General features: G+C 41.6%; 1 protein-coding gene and 1 non-coding gene across 2 annotated transcripts; one reads left to right on the top strand and one right to left on the bottom strand.

Annotated features, from left to right (window-relative positions):
* Positions 1–61: 61 nt before the first annotated feature.
* On the bottom strand, positions 62–16,367 carry LOC146376078 (junction-mediating and -regulatory protein-like). Its single transcript, XM_084947581.1, has 10 exons — positions 14,992–16,367; positions 9,890–10,063; positions 5,426–5,576; positions 4,670–4,839; positions 4,403–4,568; positions 4,079–4,248; positions 3,741–3,812; positions 3,550–3,645; positions 2,924–3,467; positions 62–2,824 (listed from the first exon to the last, which is right to left on the bottom strand). Exons 1-10 carry the CDS (start codon positions 15,802–15,804, stop codon positions 2,517–2,519), a joined length of 2,664 nt encoding a protein of 887 aa, XP_084803707.1. The 5' UTR covers positions 15,805–16,367; the 3' UTR covers positions 62–2,516.
* trnaq-cug (transfer RNA glutamine (anticodon CUG)) lies at positions 8,131–8,202 on the top strand. Its single transcript has one exon. It is a non-coding gene; the product is annotated as a tRNA-Gln (tRNA).
* Positions 16,368–16,818: the final 451 nt, after the last annotated feature.

Raw genomic sequence — 16,818 nt, 5'->3', positions numbered from 1 at the left:
GCAAAGTGTTTGGGCTCTGTTTTTTTTTTAAATCGAAAATATTCAGTAGACAATCTCAGAATTTGCTTCACAAGGTTTTATTCAAATGCAAGGGCAAAATTGTAAATTAAAAAAGAAAACAAAACATCAGAATAAATGAGAATGCTAGGAAAAGGCAAACAGGTATTCTTGGAACAGTTTGTTTAGTAAGTCCACTGTTTTAGGCAATCAATCTAAACTCATTGTCACCAATGAAGAGGCTTCATTCCTTTTCTCATATTTCATTATTTTGATATTGCACTTCTCAAGTGACTGACAGGTATTCAGACAAAGGATCATATAGTCAGCCTGTCGATTACAGGTCTTTATAGGAAGCAAATGCATCAGAAAAAAAAGATTTGGCTGGAAACACGTTGGAAATAAAAACAGGACACAAAGTAAGAAATGAAGTGCAAAAATACAGCTGTGTCGAGGTTATTTATAGATAAAGGTAAGTGCACATGACAGTCAGGTCAATCAGGTAAGAAACAGCCGGTTCACAGGTGTGAGCCCGCTTTCCCAAAAGTTTTAAACACACTGCTGACCACAGATAAGAGGAGCAACATAACTTTTAGCACTAACATTGGAGAAACTTTGTCCTGGTCAGTTATAGTGAAGTCATGTAAGGTCTGAGTTAGTCTTAGGCTAAAGTCGGGTCAGTGTCTGTTTCATGCTACATGATGAGGGTACCATGGAAGATTGTTGTGCCTCAGACTGGCTCTGCCAGGAAAAAAAAGAAACCATCTTAAGCACCGAGCTACTTTCAAGCTGTGACATATACACCCGTGCCTGTTCTTTCTGCCTTGTGATTAATCTGTGAATGGCTCCCAACACAAGCTTAAGAGAAAAAGCACACTATTTTTTATAACTATTATTCATTTATTTATTTATTTATTGCATTAAAGCTGTTTAAGACAGTGCATGCTGAAGCTCTTCCAAGCTCAGAGCCACACCTGTAAATCCACGTCTTTGTGCTATGTTTATGCAGATTCTTGTACTGTCTTTCCAAAAATTCAGGACTGAGTTTGTTCAGTGCTTTTAAACTTACTTAGCTTCTAAATATATATTTTCCCCCAGTGGTTAAAGCATAATGATTGTTCCTGTACAGATAAAGTGATTTAGAATTTGTACTATGTATCATCAAAGTGCTCACACCATTTTCTGTCACTGAAACGATTTTGCACATGTTGGCTGTGAATTTAGAGTGTGAGTCCATGTGTGCATATCTTCACTTCCAGCACTGTGAGTAACAGGCCTCCTACTGTGTTCTCCTGCCCACCGAGTGCAGGGAAAGAAATTTGGAAAAATGCAATAAAGGGGAGGAGAGAAAGTGGAGAAGATGGCAGGAGAAACCGCATCAATCACAACCGACTGCTCCACGGCCCACATTGACTCCCCACAGTGCAGAGAGAATCTAGCTTCCTACGTACCATCCATCACTCAAACAAGCATGACCAGTTTCACTCCTCCACCGTGACTATCCCTTATATGAAGTTTGGGAATCACCAACTGAATCTACCCACGAGCACCACTGACACTAACCTTGACCTCCACCTCACCAAACAAACTTCAGTGACCCCTCGTCCAATCCTCTCTAACCGTAGGTGTCCAGCTTCAGATTAGAGATGCTGTTAGATGTGACAAATAATGATAAACCTTACTGCACCCTCTATTTCTTCCACCCGCCCAGCCATATGCTGCGGTCGAACAGATGGGTCGATACATATTTGCTCACTCAGAGAGGCTGTGAGAGTCGGGGGTGGTGAGGGCCAGAAGAGGACAAGAGAAAGGGGGAGGAGCGCAAATCTGGTGCCACAGAGGCAAGGATTTAAAGATGAGCACTGGTCCTTTTATTGTCAGACACGCCCATGCCCACGTGATGGGAATGGGCCAAAACCAGATGGGCAACATAGTGAGGGGGCAGCTTGATGAAAAATATCAGATGCTGTAATGATTTACAATCTGGACACTAAATCCAGTGATCCCAGTTTGAACGTATAAACTATTCATCGCTCAGTCTCCCAAAAACTTCAAATTACCAGCAACGGACATCTTTTATGCTGTAGGGTGAGTGAAGAGGTCACACAGCTCATCAGCACTTTCCATATACAGTTTCACAAATAAGTGTCAGTGCAGTATGTCAGCGAGACAGTACATTTGATATAAATAAAAAAGTAAACATGGAATCAGTACAGTCTGATGATGGGAACAAAACCACAGTGACATACAGTAGTAGTAAAAACATAATCGCTAACCATCGTGATGATGTAGTGTGAAAAAGAAACTGAAAACAGATTGACCATAGACCTTTGGAGCGTTTGGTGAGTTGGTGATAATTGTTGTGACTCTCTGGCGTAGTCACTGGGTACATGTGTGGCTGAGATGTGTGTGCTTGAATGCGTGATTGACTGTTTGTGTGTGTGTGTGTTTACAGTACAGTACAGTGTGTGCAGTGCCAGAGGCTGAAGTCATCTGTGTTACGGGTGCAGCCCTGAACCCTAGCTTTCCCAGTCGTGGGCGGCCAAACCATCGTCGTCTGAGTCGGACTCTGGTGAGGCCTCCTTGATGCGGCGCAGCGCCTCGTGGATGCTCCTAGTCAGGGGGTCGGTGGAAGGCGGGAACTCTCCCTGGTCTTTTCTCTCTCTGCAGGGAACGCGACGAAGTTTGACCCCCTTACGAATTTGGGCCAGGATGCTGTTTGGGTCATCGTCACCCTTGGCAGGAAGCAGGGAACGCTGGTCGACCTTCCTCAGATGGAAGCTGCCTCTCTTCAGGGAGGCGAGCACCTCGTCCATGGGGGAGCTTACTGCATGTGAGCAGGGGAGAAAAACACAGACTATGATTGGCTGCTGTAATTAGCTAATGTGAATATTCAAATTATTTTGCTTATTAACAGTCCTGGTACCTTTTCTGTTGTGGACGTCAAACTCTGGGGTCTTCCTCAGCTTTTTGCGGGCGCTCACCAGTTGGCTGCTGTCAAAGAAGCGAGGGATAAACGGGCCAAGCGGTGAGAGAGCGAGCTCTTCTGATACACTCTTCCCCCCAGCCTTCAGCCCCCACCGCCCCGGGCTCCCAGAGGGCGACAGCTCCTCCCTTGTTGGTGGCGGGGGTGGAGGGGGTGGTGGAGGAGGAGGGGAGATAGGGGATGCTAGCAATGAGGACAAGGAGCAAGGAGAGCAGGAGGAGTCTGCAGGACTGGGCACAGGCAGCGGCGGAAGCGACGCCGTGTGCGCCGTCGTGGGCTGAGTGGTGAGCGTGGAGCTGGGGCTGGGGTCCGTCTGCACGCTGGTACTTAGACACAACGGCTGGCCCTGTTTCTGCACACAAACAGAGTCCGCGCACTCCTCCCTCTCACTCAAGCTACTCATTTCCACGCTTCTTCGCTCTCTTCTTGTGCTGTGAGCCGTGCGTAGCCGAGTGGACTTCAGAATCACCTGACCTGGGTACCGCTAGAAAAAGACACAAAGGTGTAGGTGAGCAAAAGATAATTACATATACTGAGACACCTCCAGTGAACAGGAGGGCACATACCTGTTTGAAAGTGCGTAATCTGTCCAGTGTTCTCTGCCTCTCCTGGCTTACTCTGCTGCTCTTCCTTTTCTCATCTTCCTCTTCTTCATTTTTCAGCTGGTAATTCATGAGTTTAGAAGAGGAGAGAGATGATGGAGATGCTTTAGCAGCAAAAAGTCCCATCATTAAAAAAAACCTAAAAGAACTTCTACCTGGGATGTGGGGTCCTTTTGGAGGATTTGGCGTCTCTGCTGTTTCTGAGTGTGGTTGGAGACACAGATTTCCTATCGATACACACACCATCACCAATTTAAACAATCAATAAAAACTCACAGTCATGAACATACCATAATTATATATATGTATACACATATTTGCTTGGAGACATGTGTCTTTATAACTTGTTGTAGAGAAAATCCAAATATCTAGCACAGAAGAGCTGAACAGGATTGCAACCACAGTATTAGCATTCACTTCTTCATTTTGAATAGGCTTCATGATCCAGGCTACACTTCGGGAATGAAAACAAAAGCGAGTAAAGCACACACACCCTCTTGTTCCTTAGATAGGAGCGTTTGGCAGTGATGCGCCCCCTCCTTGCCTCCAGCTGTCGAGCGCTGACCTGAAGTCTGCGCAGCTCTTCTCTCTCTGCAGTATCGTCCTCTGTTATATCATCCGCACTTTCAAAGGTGTCATAGTACACCACTTCATCCTGACGCTCTGAAAGCACACATACACATAAATATAAACCATTAATGTACAACCAGAATTCAGAAAGTCTTACAGCAGTTAATATAGCAGAAATTCTACTTCAGGACTCTCTTTAAAACAGGATAATTAAGATCTTGCAAACAAAAAGTAGCTGCAGTAGAACCTGTCATCTGTCTACGGATGCTATCTAACTGAGCAGTGAGGAGCAGCTCTTCACACTGTAGTATCTCAGCCTGGATGTCATAGAGCTGAAGCTGGAGCTCATAGTACTTGGTCTCCATGTGGTCTAAGAGGGCCATCGCGTCCTCACTGCTACACAGACTCTGCATCTGGAAGGAATGAATGTAAAAAATAGAAAACGGTCACAAAACAAAGCATGCTTAGTAAGCGTGCCTGGCAGTTTCATTTGGTCGTGAGCGTGTTACCACACCTCTTCTCGAAGTGTGTGTTTCCTCTGCTCTAGACAGATCTCCCTGGCTCTCTGGAGCTGGAGGGTTTCCTTTGCAACTGAGTAGCGCAGCCTCTCCATGCGCTCCACCGCCGCCGTCCACGAAGACTTACCAAACTTACGCTGATCCAACTTCATACGCTCGTGTACACCTATGGACAACAAAACACATTGCACAGGTGGCTGAGTGAAACGTGAGAGTGACTCATTCAGTCTCATCCTCTGGTACAGTGTGTGGGCACGTCACCGCAATTTCTTTTCCCTCTATGTGATGACTAAAGTCTAACATAAAAGGAAGGCTCCTTACAATAACACAGAGGGAGACATCTATTGGCCACATTTGGATATTGCAACTACTTTCTTTTCAGTCGTCTCTTCAAGCAATTAACTTACTTGATTTTTCATCTGATGAATTTGAGATAATAAAAGAATGAGTCAGCTGTGAAGGAAAACACGAGATAAGAGGGACACATTGTGGAGTGACCCTGCACTGACAGAAGCTGCTGGCAGAGCTGGTTGATCAATAGGTCGTCCTTGTTTCCTCCTGTTTCTGTTAAAGCACAGCTGTCTGCAGTGTCTCATTAATACCACATCGCATTAGCCCTGGGATCAAAACCACACACAGGTCAATAACACGCCAATGTCTCTACTATGTGTGTGCGTGTTCTCTGTTTGATTATTCAAAGTCATCCTTCTGCTGCTTTATCGACTTGACGTGTCAGTGATGGCAGACCGTACCTTTCTGGGCTCTGGCAGTGATTTCAAAGTATTTTACAGTAAACTCTTGGATGTTGAGGACGGCCTCCTGAGCCTTCTTCTGCCAGTCAGAGTCTTCCTTTTTTAGACCTTCAATGCGCCTCGGGCCCAAGTAGTCATTCTCCATGGAAATCTAACGAGAGGATATGCACACATTTTTTTCAGCAAGATTAAAAAGCGACATTTAATATTTTTCTGTGATGAATAAAATCTAAAGAAAAGTAAGTTTGTTTAGTTTTTTAATAAATCTTATTAACACTCAAAATAATCCTTTGGATACAGTATATAGTGTGCTGATATTAAAAAAATTAATAATCATTGAATAAGAATAATAGAAAAAGATTAGGAAGCAGCTCCTTTGTACACAGTGGAGCCAAATCTCAATGACAAGTTAGCTGCCCATTCATAAAAACACACACCTTTAAGATAGCACTGCTTCTTTTCCATTTGAGATCCAGAGTGGTGGTGGTCTAAACTCCAAATATCACACATTACTAAGCTACTGCCACTTAGTGGTAAGAGCAAGTTACACAAATGGTTCTCCTAAACTTTGGAGTCACTGTGGTATATATAACAGTACAGATAATCTCCCCACACATAAAATCTGTGTGGAACGGTTTTAAAGTTTAAACACACACTCCATTTAAGTGCTTTCACCACAAAAAGTAGGCCTGGAGGGGCAGCCTCACTCCCACACACAGAAGTACTGGCAACTGTCATGAAATTCCATCTTCTCTTTAGTTATTTTTAATTACTGTGTGCACAGTCAAGTGAGCATGTATGCAAGTAGACATCTATAACAAAAAGTAGTGTCAGCCTCACACGATCACTGAGATTACAAAAGCATGTGCGATGATGACAAACAAATTTTAAAAAAACTTAAATCTTAAATGTTTCCGTTGTTGTTTTGGTTATGTTTATGGAAGATAGAATAATGCCAGTTAAGCATGTAAATATTAATATCAACAAATACAGTATGAATTAATGTAATATTGTATTTATCAATATGGGAACGCCTTGGTGTTCCCCCGGATAAGCTGGAGGAGGTGGCTGGGGAGAGGGAGGTCTGGGCCTCTTTGCTTAGGCTGCTGCCCCCGCGACCCGGCCTCGGATAAAGCGGATGAAGATGTATTTATCAATATCATAAATACAATATAAAGTTGTTTTTTAATAGCTTAACTGAAAAGGCTAAACTTTCATATATTCATTACATGTAAAGTTGATATTTCAGGGGTTTTGTTTCCATTTTGATGAAGTCAGAAATCCACTATCTAAAATTTTTAGAATACTTCATATAGATTTTTATTAAATTACTATTCAAACACTCTAAAAAACTCTAGTTCAGCATACGCAGCCACAATAATGCAGTCCAAATTACTTTAACTTTAAGCCTCAGTTCTGAAGGCTAGATGTTCGCACAACCTCTGTACTCCTGAACCCAAGACAACATCAGATACATCTCATGTAGGTGTAAGAAAACAATAACTGGACCTCTGCTCGCTGGTCCAATGTCCTCTTTTCAGATTAAATCAATTTTGGTTTCATTTCCAATCAAAAAAAATGGCTTGAAATATTTCACTGAAAGTTAATCTTCTAGAATTAAATTACAGGAAGTCTGAACTATTTTACAACATTCACATTTTTTGAGATGCACTAGTGCAAATTTCAAAAACGAATTAAAGCTTGGATCAGTTCAGCATCATTTGTCATTTAATTATCACTTTGCAGCATCATGTTTCAGAGAGTTAGACAACAAAAAAGAATAAACAATCCATCACTAATGTGGAAAGCAGGAGAGTCCTTTTTTTTTTACACAAAATCAGAATCAGAATCGCGTTTATTGGCCATGTATATGCAGAGACACATACAAGGAATTTGGTTCCGGTAGATGGTGACTTTGAAGCACAGCAATGTATATCTCAACAATGTAAGCAACACAATTCACCCCCCACACACACACACACAAGCGTGTGGATATATACAGCTACACATGCATACACATACATACACAAACATACACAAGCTGTGTAAACCAACCATAAATAACCAATCTACATCTTATATACATAAAATACAGGATAACAGAAATGAAATGAAGTGAAATGAATATCACAGAAATCATAAGACAAACAAGATTACAGAGCTAAACATCAACTGGCTGACCCTTATTAACCTTCCATCTCTATTCAGCAGTGCACCAGTATCATTTGCCACTGCAATTTCCTGAAGTTTTTTTAATAAAACTATTCTTCCATATTGATTTGTGCTACTATATAGCTAAGGTTACAGGATATAAATAAATATTTCACAAGAGGATCTCAAATGCTCTCAATCTATATGTTAACTCGGGTACAAAAAATATGTATAAAAAGTTCTTAATTAAGATTCGTCTTTCCAGTGTTTTTCACTTCACAAAAAATAACCTTTGATCAAGTGTTTTGATATTAAATGCTACTCCATCACAGAGTAGACAGACATCAGTCCTGCCAGTTCTGAATCATCAGTTAACCTAACATGCATGAACATTAGAAGAAGAGAGATCACTTACTCTTGTCTAACCATTTTGTGAAGATAAAAGAACTTAGTCACTGAAAGTCTTGCTGTGTAGTAGCTGCAGATGCTGTAGGCTATAAATACACCCGGATGTTTGAGTGTAACCCACTCCTACCTCCCCCACTCTGGTAGGAGGTTCCATGGTGTAATGGTTAGCACTCTGGACTCTGAATCCAGCGATCCGAGTTCAAATCTCGGTGGGACCTGCATGTTTTGTAACCTCTTTCTCCCCTCTTGTTTTCTGGCAAAGCCTCGATTCTGCTGACATACTGTTGAGCAGACTAAATGCACTACAGAAAAAATCCAGAGAGACAAAAAGGGAGGTTCTGCTCTACTTATCAGAGTAGTATATGTATGCATCTATACCATACCCATACATCCGACCGACTGTCGACATAGAGGATTAAAGTTGCTAACACTCTCTGTCTTTAGTTGAAGGACTGTGATTGACAGCAGCCACACGTGAAGTGGAAAGCTTTACTCAACAATCCATCCTTCCATTCAGACTGGTCCTTTCTGAATAGTAACAACCTCTATTGATTTGTGCTTCTGGACATAAATTTCCACCCTTATTCCTAAGAATTAGTTTCACTAAAATACCTGAATTCACTGAATGTGGTGGAGTGATTATGCTCACAGCAGAGACAACAGCTTGACTCATACACATAAGATTTTTTTTTCTATTTCATTTGTACTATTATTAATACTAAAAACTATTAATTCAATATACACAATATTTAATATCGATTATTCTTTGTTATTAAGCTGGACTCAATTAGGTTTATACAACAAAAAATACTCAGGGTTAGAAAAAGGTAATTGTTTGAGATAAAGTACAGCAATTGTTACTTCTTTCATGGTTCAGATTCCTGGTTGCCAGGGTGACAAATCCCAGCTGAACAGTGTGGACAGCATATTGTACGTGCTGTAGACATAAAAAATACTTCCTACTGATTCTGTTTCTTCATTAGGTCCTATAGGTTTACCTGCAGTACACCTATAGGACCCCACACAACATGATTTATTCATGTCTCTGTGAGAATACGGGAAATTGGAGATCCATTCACTCTGACAGCATTTCACTCACACACCACCAGAAGTTTTTCAGGTACTGTGGAAAACTTAGAGGAAGCGGTTTTGATCCAAGGATGGGAAAGCTGTGTTTTTTCTTAGTAGATGGATATCAAGTGGCAAAGTTAATATCCATCCAAAAGACACTGAGGTCTTATTATTATTGATGTGCTGTGTGTGAGTCATGGAGCTAAATATAAATGTGCCATCAGCACTGCAATGATTGAACAAAGCTTTTCCACCATTTATCCATTCACCAGCATTCATCTTCCTTTTGCAATTAGATCCGTCTCATCCCCCTCCCACTGTGTTAGAGCTTATCAGAAAATACAAGATAATTTGTAATACCATAATACATCTTCGTCAAACACACACATACACAGTGTTGCAGACAAATGGAGCAGGCTCTATTTTAGGAGACATGAGAATTTCCTGTCAAGTCCGTTGTGTTTTATGATCCGTCCACGTCACTGACTAAATGCAGAAATAATATGTAATTTAAACATAGCAGCTAAAGAAGAGGTCAGAAAAACCCACACAACTCCCATGATCTACAACAACAATTTGTGTCTCATTTTATTTTTATTTCCTCCTGGTTATATGTCACCAGTGTTCTTTTACCCCCTATGTGTAAAATGTTTGTTTGCATGCATACTATGTAAGCTACTTGTCATGGATTGACTGAAAGGGCGTGGTAAAATGCCAAGAGGTCTTGCAAAATTACTGGGTCACTAAAGGATTTAGATCCAAACCTAAGTCCAAACAAATTCCCACGAAATATCAAGAATGCCTCTCTGATTCCAAACCAGGGGAAATTGTTACCTTGATCTGCTGCCTGCGTAGCATGGCTAGTTCCCTCATGTCTCTGAAGGGCTGCAGAAGATACTGGTACAGCTGTGTGGAGGCCTCCAGCAGACCTCCGTAGGCCTGGTCTTCTTCCTCATATAGCTCCAGTAACTCCACCATACTGTCCATGGTCTTGTGCTTCTCCAGCAGCTGCATTTTATACGTACAAGAAGTTATTTTTCTTAACATCGACAACTTTTAAAACACAAAGGAAAACAGCGCACATCGAGCAGCTTACAAACATACTGCAAGTCAGGGGTGTTTCCATGATTTTTAAAATAAGGTGGGATTGCACAAGAGCAAGGTGGAGGGGGCATCACAAGAGACCAGAATATTTAATCAGAAATGAAGCGTAGAAGAGCCTGGAAATTGTTTTATATTGAATAAATTATAAAGTATTTAGCCCTTTTAATTTAGTTAAAAAGCCTTAAATCTGCTTTTGGACCATAGTACAATATATCTTAGCAAACATACTCAAAACGTAAAGATTAAGCAGAGTCACATAAATGATATCCTAATTATTTATTTCATTAACGACTGTATCACTTCAATCTTGCAGTGAGATGTGATATTGAATACTTATACACTGTTGGATAGTTTTATTTGCAATAAAAATGCCTAGTATAATATATATATTTTTTCAATCTGAAAAATAAAATCTAAAGCTTTAAAATACATGATATGAATGGGATTTGAATCCAAACAGAATAGAAGGGAGTAAAAAGCGAGAAGATTATGAGTGAAAACTATGACTAGACTACAAGGATGCTTTGTGTAACTGTAAATAACAGGAGTATATCTGAGCGTAGTCTCTTGCTGCATAGACTATGGCTAAGTGAGCAGAGTCATTGCAGCTGCTGGGAATAAGATCGATACACGCACATTTTTGCCAGACTGAATAATCCTGTAGGCTACCAGCAACACCAAAATAAGCATTAACTCATCCCTCAAATGGAGTGAGAGGATCGATAGGCCAGTGTGTGTGTGCGTGCATGTGTGTACGTGTGAGATATCTGACAAAATAAACAACTTCTGTTTTTGAATGAGCTATAGAGCACTGTCACTGCAGTCCAGGGAGCTCAGCCTGTGATAAACAGTTGAATAAGATCAGCAGCTCCTCGAGGACGAATCCTCCGTCGAGCAAATGGAAATCCCAAACTGATAAACACTTACTGAAGCAATCAGAGGGATGGCTCGGCTGTTTAATGTTTTCAGATCAGGAAAAGGGCAGTAAGGCAACACTTCCTCTGTCTGATTTTCTGCCTTTTTTATTCTGACAGCGGGAGTGGGTGTGGGACTGTCTGGGTGGAACGACATGGCTTCTCTCACTCGTGTGCGCTATTTAGTCTCTCTTTGCTGCCAAAAGCAGAGCAGAGAGGAAATGCCTCGGCCAGAATAGTCACATAAGCACATCAGTATAAATGCATGTCGTTTCAACTCCAAGTTAAAAAAGACATGAAATGCATCACGCTGTGACTGCGATCATAAACAGGCAACTTTAAGAGGAGCCTTCTATCCTTTTTCATTGCATTTGCAAAACGAATATAAGTGTATTGTAAGAAATGGTTTCACTAAAATTCGTTTTTAAATAGTCCATGTAGTTCAAAGAAATCCGGGTAACACACCAAGGTTTATCTACCACTTCCACTGTAACGTTATGAAGACGTAACACTGTTGAAAACACTTCCATTAAAGGCCTCTCTCACCTGTTCCCTCAGGGCCCTTCTCTTACTGTCTGGCTCCACAAGTCAAGGATGCATTAATCTACCACTGCTGATTAGGAGCACAATGCGAGAGCCGATGAGCATCAATACCTATTGCTATTATGAGCTTTTAACCAATCATTAGCTGCTGCTTAAGTGTGTCAGAGGAGCAGGCCCAGAGCATGGTGTCTGGAGGGTGTCTGCACTATTAGTCAGAGTCCCGGTCAAACATTAAATCATTGCAATTTGAAATGAGTGATGCTATTAAAATAAATATTACTCCTTTTACTTCAAAACATCTTTAATTAGCATTTATTAAATAAATGTAAAATTCATTTTCAAGGCCACAAATCAGTCAGGCTCATAATTTCAAAATGAGTTAAAGGTCATAAACATATAATGAGGTTATGTGCTCCTCTAGCATGAATTATAGTTATAATGTTAACTTTATGGCTTACAAATTCACCTCACAATCAAAAGAAACCAGTTTTGATCCCAGGTTTGTGTGTGTGGACTCAGCTGTATAAGCAGACTGCTGGCTCGCTGTGAGTTTAGTACAGCACACTGCAGTGAATTTTTATAAAAATAAAAAAAAAACCCTTTGCTCTCTGGTGAGACAGCATTATTGGGTACTCCACTTTATCTCTGGAGAAAAGGAAAAAACTGAAGCACTCTACCTGTCATTGACTGGGTGTCTCTTGTATTGCAGAGGTTACACTGTCTTTTTTTTTTTTTTTTTTTACCTCCCGTAACTTCATGTGATCTGGTTTTCTCACACTTCAGTCCCCTTAGAGTTTTAGGCAGGGCTCTAGAGTGCGACCAATTTGGTCGCAAATGCGACCAAATTTTTCAGTGGTGCGACTAAAAAAAAATATTTGGTTGCACCTGTGCGACCAACTGTTCGGGTAGCAAAAATAAATAAATAAAAAAATCTGCAACCTTCCCTGTGGTCAACAACAGACACACATTTTGCCCCTATCGTGGACTAAACCAATCAGAGATAGTAAGGGGCGGGACCTCTCTGATTGGCCGTGGTCCAGTTGAAAGTGCAGGTGGAAGTGGGAGGTGAGTAGCTTGAATAAAGCGATATCAATTCATTAAATCCTGAGTCGACTTTTAAATATAACTATGTTTTGCCAGAAACGCCAGATTCTCAGATCAAAGCTCACAAAACCATTTCAACAACAACCAAACAGCAGATGAGAGCAGGTACACGGATTCCACACAAAGACGTAAACACGGAGCGGAACCGACGCATCAGAATTAACTTTGTCTTTCTCGGCTTTCTCACCCGACGGCCCGTAGACGGACACGCTGTCGGAGCTTAGTGATTCTGATGCGTCCGGTCCGCGCTGTGTTTACGTCTTTTTGCGCTGATTCTGAGCTGCAGGTTTTGTCTCTCTCCAACCAAAATTCACAGAGCCAGCAGCAAAAGAAGCAGCAAACTGCCTTCACGTTTGATCAATGTCGTCATGAATTTTGCTGTTTTGCTTCCACGACAATTAAAATCACACTCCATGCACAGCTAGCTCTCTCTCTATCTCTCTCTGTACTTCAAGAACAGTTTCCCGTCTCCAATCTCTGTTTTCTGTATTATTCATTCGCTTATTACCCACCAGTCTACCGTTGTTTACAGCGCTGTCGGCTGCTGTCTTTTTCTTTTCTTTTTCTTTTTTTCACTTAAATGACCTCGGACAAGAAAGCCTATTTTTTCTGTTGTTCAATACTGAAGAAATTTAAATTTTATATGCAGAACATTGTAGAATATTTTTAAGGTTATCTGCTATAAAAAGCCAGACCAGGAAAATCTCCTTCATGTTTTTCTGTGTTTTATTCTCAGTTACTTTCACACAAAGGCATCTGCTGTGATGTTCACAATTCTGATGGAAGTCAGTTCTGATAAATGATCAGAATTATAATATTTCTGACTGTCTGAGGCTAAGCTGAATCGAATCGGGATGTTGAAAACCGGAATCGAACGGATTATAGAAATCAGTGATGATACCCAGCCCTAGTGAGCAGCTTAGGCACGACAGAAGTGGATGTAGCTGTAATAGGAAAAGAACTATTGCTAACTTTTCTGTTAAGTTAAGGCCTGATCCTTCTCAAAATTCATCAATGTCATCAATCTTTGAATGCTGAAAAAGCACAGTGTATCCAGAAAAACACATTATATTATATAAATTATTATAAAATTTGTGTGCGCCTAACTTTTGTGCCGGTACGCCTAACTTTTTAAAGTTAGGCGTACCGGTACGCCCATGGCAAAAAGTTAGTCTAGAGCCCTGGTTTTAGGTGAGTGAGATGGAGTTTTTCCTTCCCACTGTCGCCAAGTGCTTGCTAATAGGGGGTCGCCTGATTGTTGTGACAATATAAAGCGCCTTTATTTATAGAGTTCTAACTTACAACATTGTTGTTGTGAGTTAGAACTCTATAAATAAAACTGAATTTAACTGAACTTTGTTCTTTCTTTCTAACCTCAGAAACTAGCTTCCTACTCAAAGGGAACGTGATTCTACTTGTCTCCTCTCAGCCTGTGACGTCTGTCCTGTGACAGTAGTGGAAATGAAATGCCTTTTTGTTTTCATTAATTCTGGGTTTATTATTTTTAGTTATTATGCATCGTAGTGTTTTTTAAATTATCATTTAAAGAAAAATCAAACCTTAAGGCTATACTGGAGGACGCATCAGTACCCCTGGAACTTCTAATTCTTAGCTTTAATGACAAACAACACACACTAATGCAGTATAATATATGCATAGAACGATAGATATGCAAAAATAAATAAATAAATAAATAAAATAAAAACTTCCAATCTAAACTAATCAAGCAAATAAATCTGGTTTAAATAGTTCAGCCATTTCTGTTGAACTCTTTTTTGTGTGTTTTAAGTGTGCCTGCTATAACTGTCTAACCTACATAGAACAGATTTATTATAGCAAATGGAAATGACCAAATTAGCCTCTCTGAAGAATAAGCCAGTGTTTGTCTCATGAGTTTTCTTGCTGTATTCATGATTATTCAAAGCAAACCCGGAGTTAGTGTCCTGTACAGTGACTATTATTCTAGCAGTTCTACATCCACTTTGGGAGTTTTTGTGCCTTCAGCATCCTGGTAGAAGAAAGAGCTCCAGCTTGCATACTGGACTTTTTTTTTTGAAGTCTTACTGTAGGTGAATCCCGTGTAATATTAGGTTGTTTTTTGTTTTGTTTTTTTCTGAGTTTGTGTGTTTTTGTGTTGTTAAATTTTGTACATAAATAAAATAAATACCCTGTGCAATGAATCGGGTCTGATAAGTGCAGCGCATCTTAATTTTCCAGATGTGCGGACACACTTGTGTCACAGACAGGCTGTGGGAGGATCTCAAAACTCACCTCCTGCAGATGTTTATTTGCTCGGCTGAGCGCCTCTTCGTACCCGGACTGCCTCAGTTCGCTCAGGCTTTCGTAGTACTCATCCGGGTCGTCATTTTCCGTGAAGAGAACCTGGGAAAGTATCTTCCAACCGCAGGTGTCGAGCGCGTGACCCAAGTACACCTGTAAATTGAAGCACAGCTCGTCCATTTCTGTTTCAGATACTTCCGCCGGGCCGAACAACACCGTCCACATCCCGGCCGGCTCCTCCGGAAACACCGGCAGGCATGGCTCCAGGACGGAGTTTATCGAGCACAGCTGCTGGTGGATTGCCCGAAGGTCCTGAAAGGAGAAGAGTCCGGCCCAGCTGCAGTCGTCCCTGCTCAGACCGTCCAGCTCCTCCAGGTCCAGGCAGTCCAGTGATAGAGACAGCTGGTCCTCTCTGAGTGATTGTAACGCGTCGGTGTCGGGGCTAACCCGCGAAGCAGCGGGTTTAGTCGCAGTCTGAATTTTGACAGGACTATGTTTTGACATGGACTTGGTTTTAGGGCTGCATGCTTTAGCCTCACTGGCTCCTTTGCTAGACGCTATATCCCTGACGGGACTTTCGAGCCATTTTGTTTTGTCCCCCTCCAGACCAGTCACCTCCACAGGAGGGTCCCTACCAAAGCTTCTCCTCTGCACCGTCCTGTTATGACACGTAATGGCAAATTTGCCCTCCACCTCATTCCAAGCGACGATGAAAACAAATTTATGCTTCTCCTTCTCCTCAAACGCATTCGGGCGAACGGCTACCCACCCCGACTCCAAATTATCCTCCATTGTAAAGGACATCTCTGTCAAGTGATGAAACGGGAATATGCTGCGGTGGCACTGTCTGGGAGTGGGGCGTGAAACGGAGAGCCTCACAGCGCTGTAACGTCGTTTACCAAACCGTTTGCTCTCCGAGGAGATTTCGCCTGGGGGGCTATCCTCCTTCGCTCGAGTGGATGAATTTGAAGCAGTGCGGTTTCATGTCCCATCTCTGGCCCACCTGCTTTCAACTTGGACGTCTATATCATCATCAAGCAGCCTTTACCTCTGCCATTAGCTTTCCCGGCCGTTAAAGACTCGGCTCTGACACATAACAGGCGCCCGAGTGTTTACCAGTCCAACGGTCGATCCGCCTGTCAGCTGGGTTCCGTTATTCTCTCGGCTCCAGAGCCCCTTTCTAATCATGAAGCACGACACCAAAGCAGACATCGTTCGGATACGCCACGCCGAGAGCACACATGAGCGTTACACGGGGCTCTCTCTGGTCTGTGTGAAAGGGTAGCATCGTCTCCAAACTCACATTACCATGTTGTCTTCAGTGTTCGCCCAGCAGGACCACAGACGCAAAATATGATGCCTTCATGTGCACTAAGATATGTCGGAACTATATTGATAAACTTGGAGACACGGGGAAATAGGCAAAACTAAGTGCTGAAAGCTACACTGCGGTCTATTTATGAAAACATTGGAGACTTTATGTAAATAGGAAGAGCGGTTTGCATTAACGTTTGTAACCCCATGGAAAGCTGCTTTAGCAGCAGTTACTTACCATGTTACTACTGACTGCTATACTAATGCAAGCCAGCTTTGAGGACACTGAGTCTGCATTGCTGTATCCCAAAAAGCACGTGAACGCAACATTAGAGATTCCGCTTGAGTAGGGCACGTAACTGTGGTAGCTTAGAAAATAAAAACAATGCAGCTTTTTTTCCGAAATTAATTAAATAATAGTTAGATGCACAGAATAATAACTTTTTAAAATATTTCACCAATTAAATTGACAGCTCGTTTTCTGAAGTAACTGAATGACCCCAT

Source organism: Perissodus microlepis, chromosome 12 (genome assembly GCF_051167445.1).
Source record: "Perissodus microlepis isolate ML-2025 ecotype Zambia chromosome 12, ASM5116744v1, whole genome shotgun sequence".
Taxonomy (NCBI): domain Eukaryota; kingdom Metazoa; phylum Chordata; class Actinopteri; order Cichliformes; family Cichlidae; genus Perissodus; species Perissodus microlepis.
Note: the sequence above shows the minus strand (reverse complement) of the source record. Positions and strands in the feature narration are given on the sequence as shown.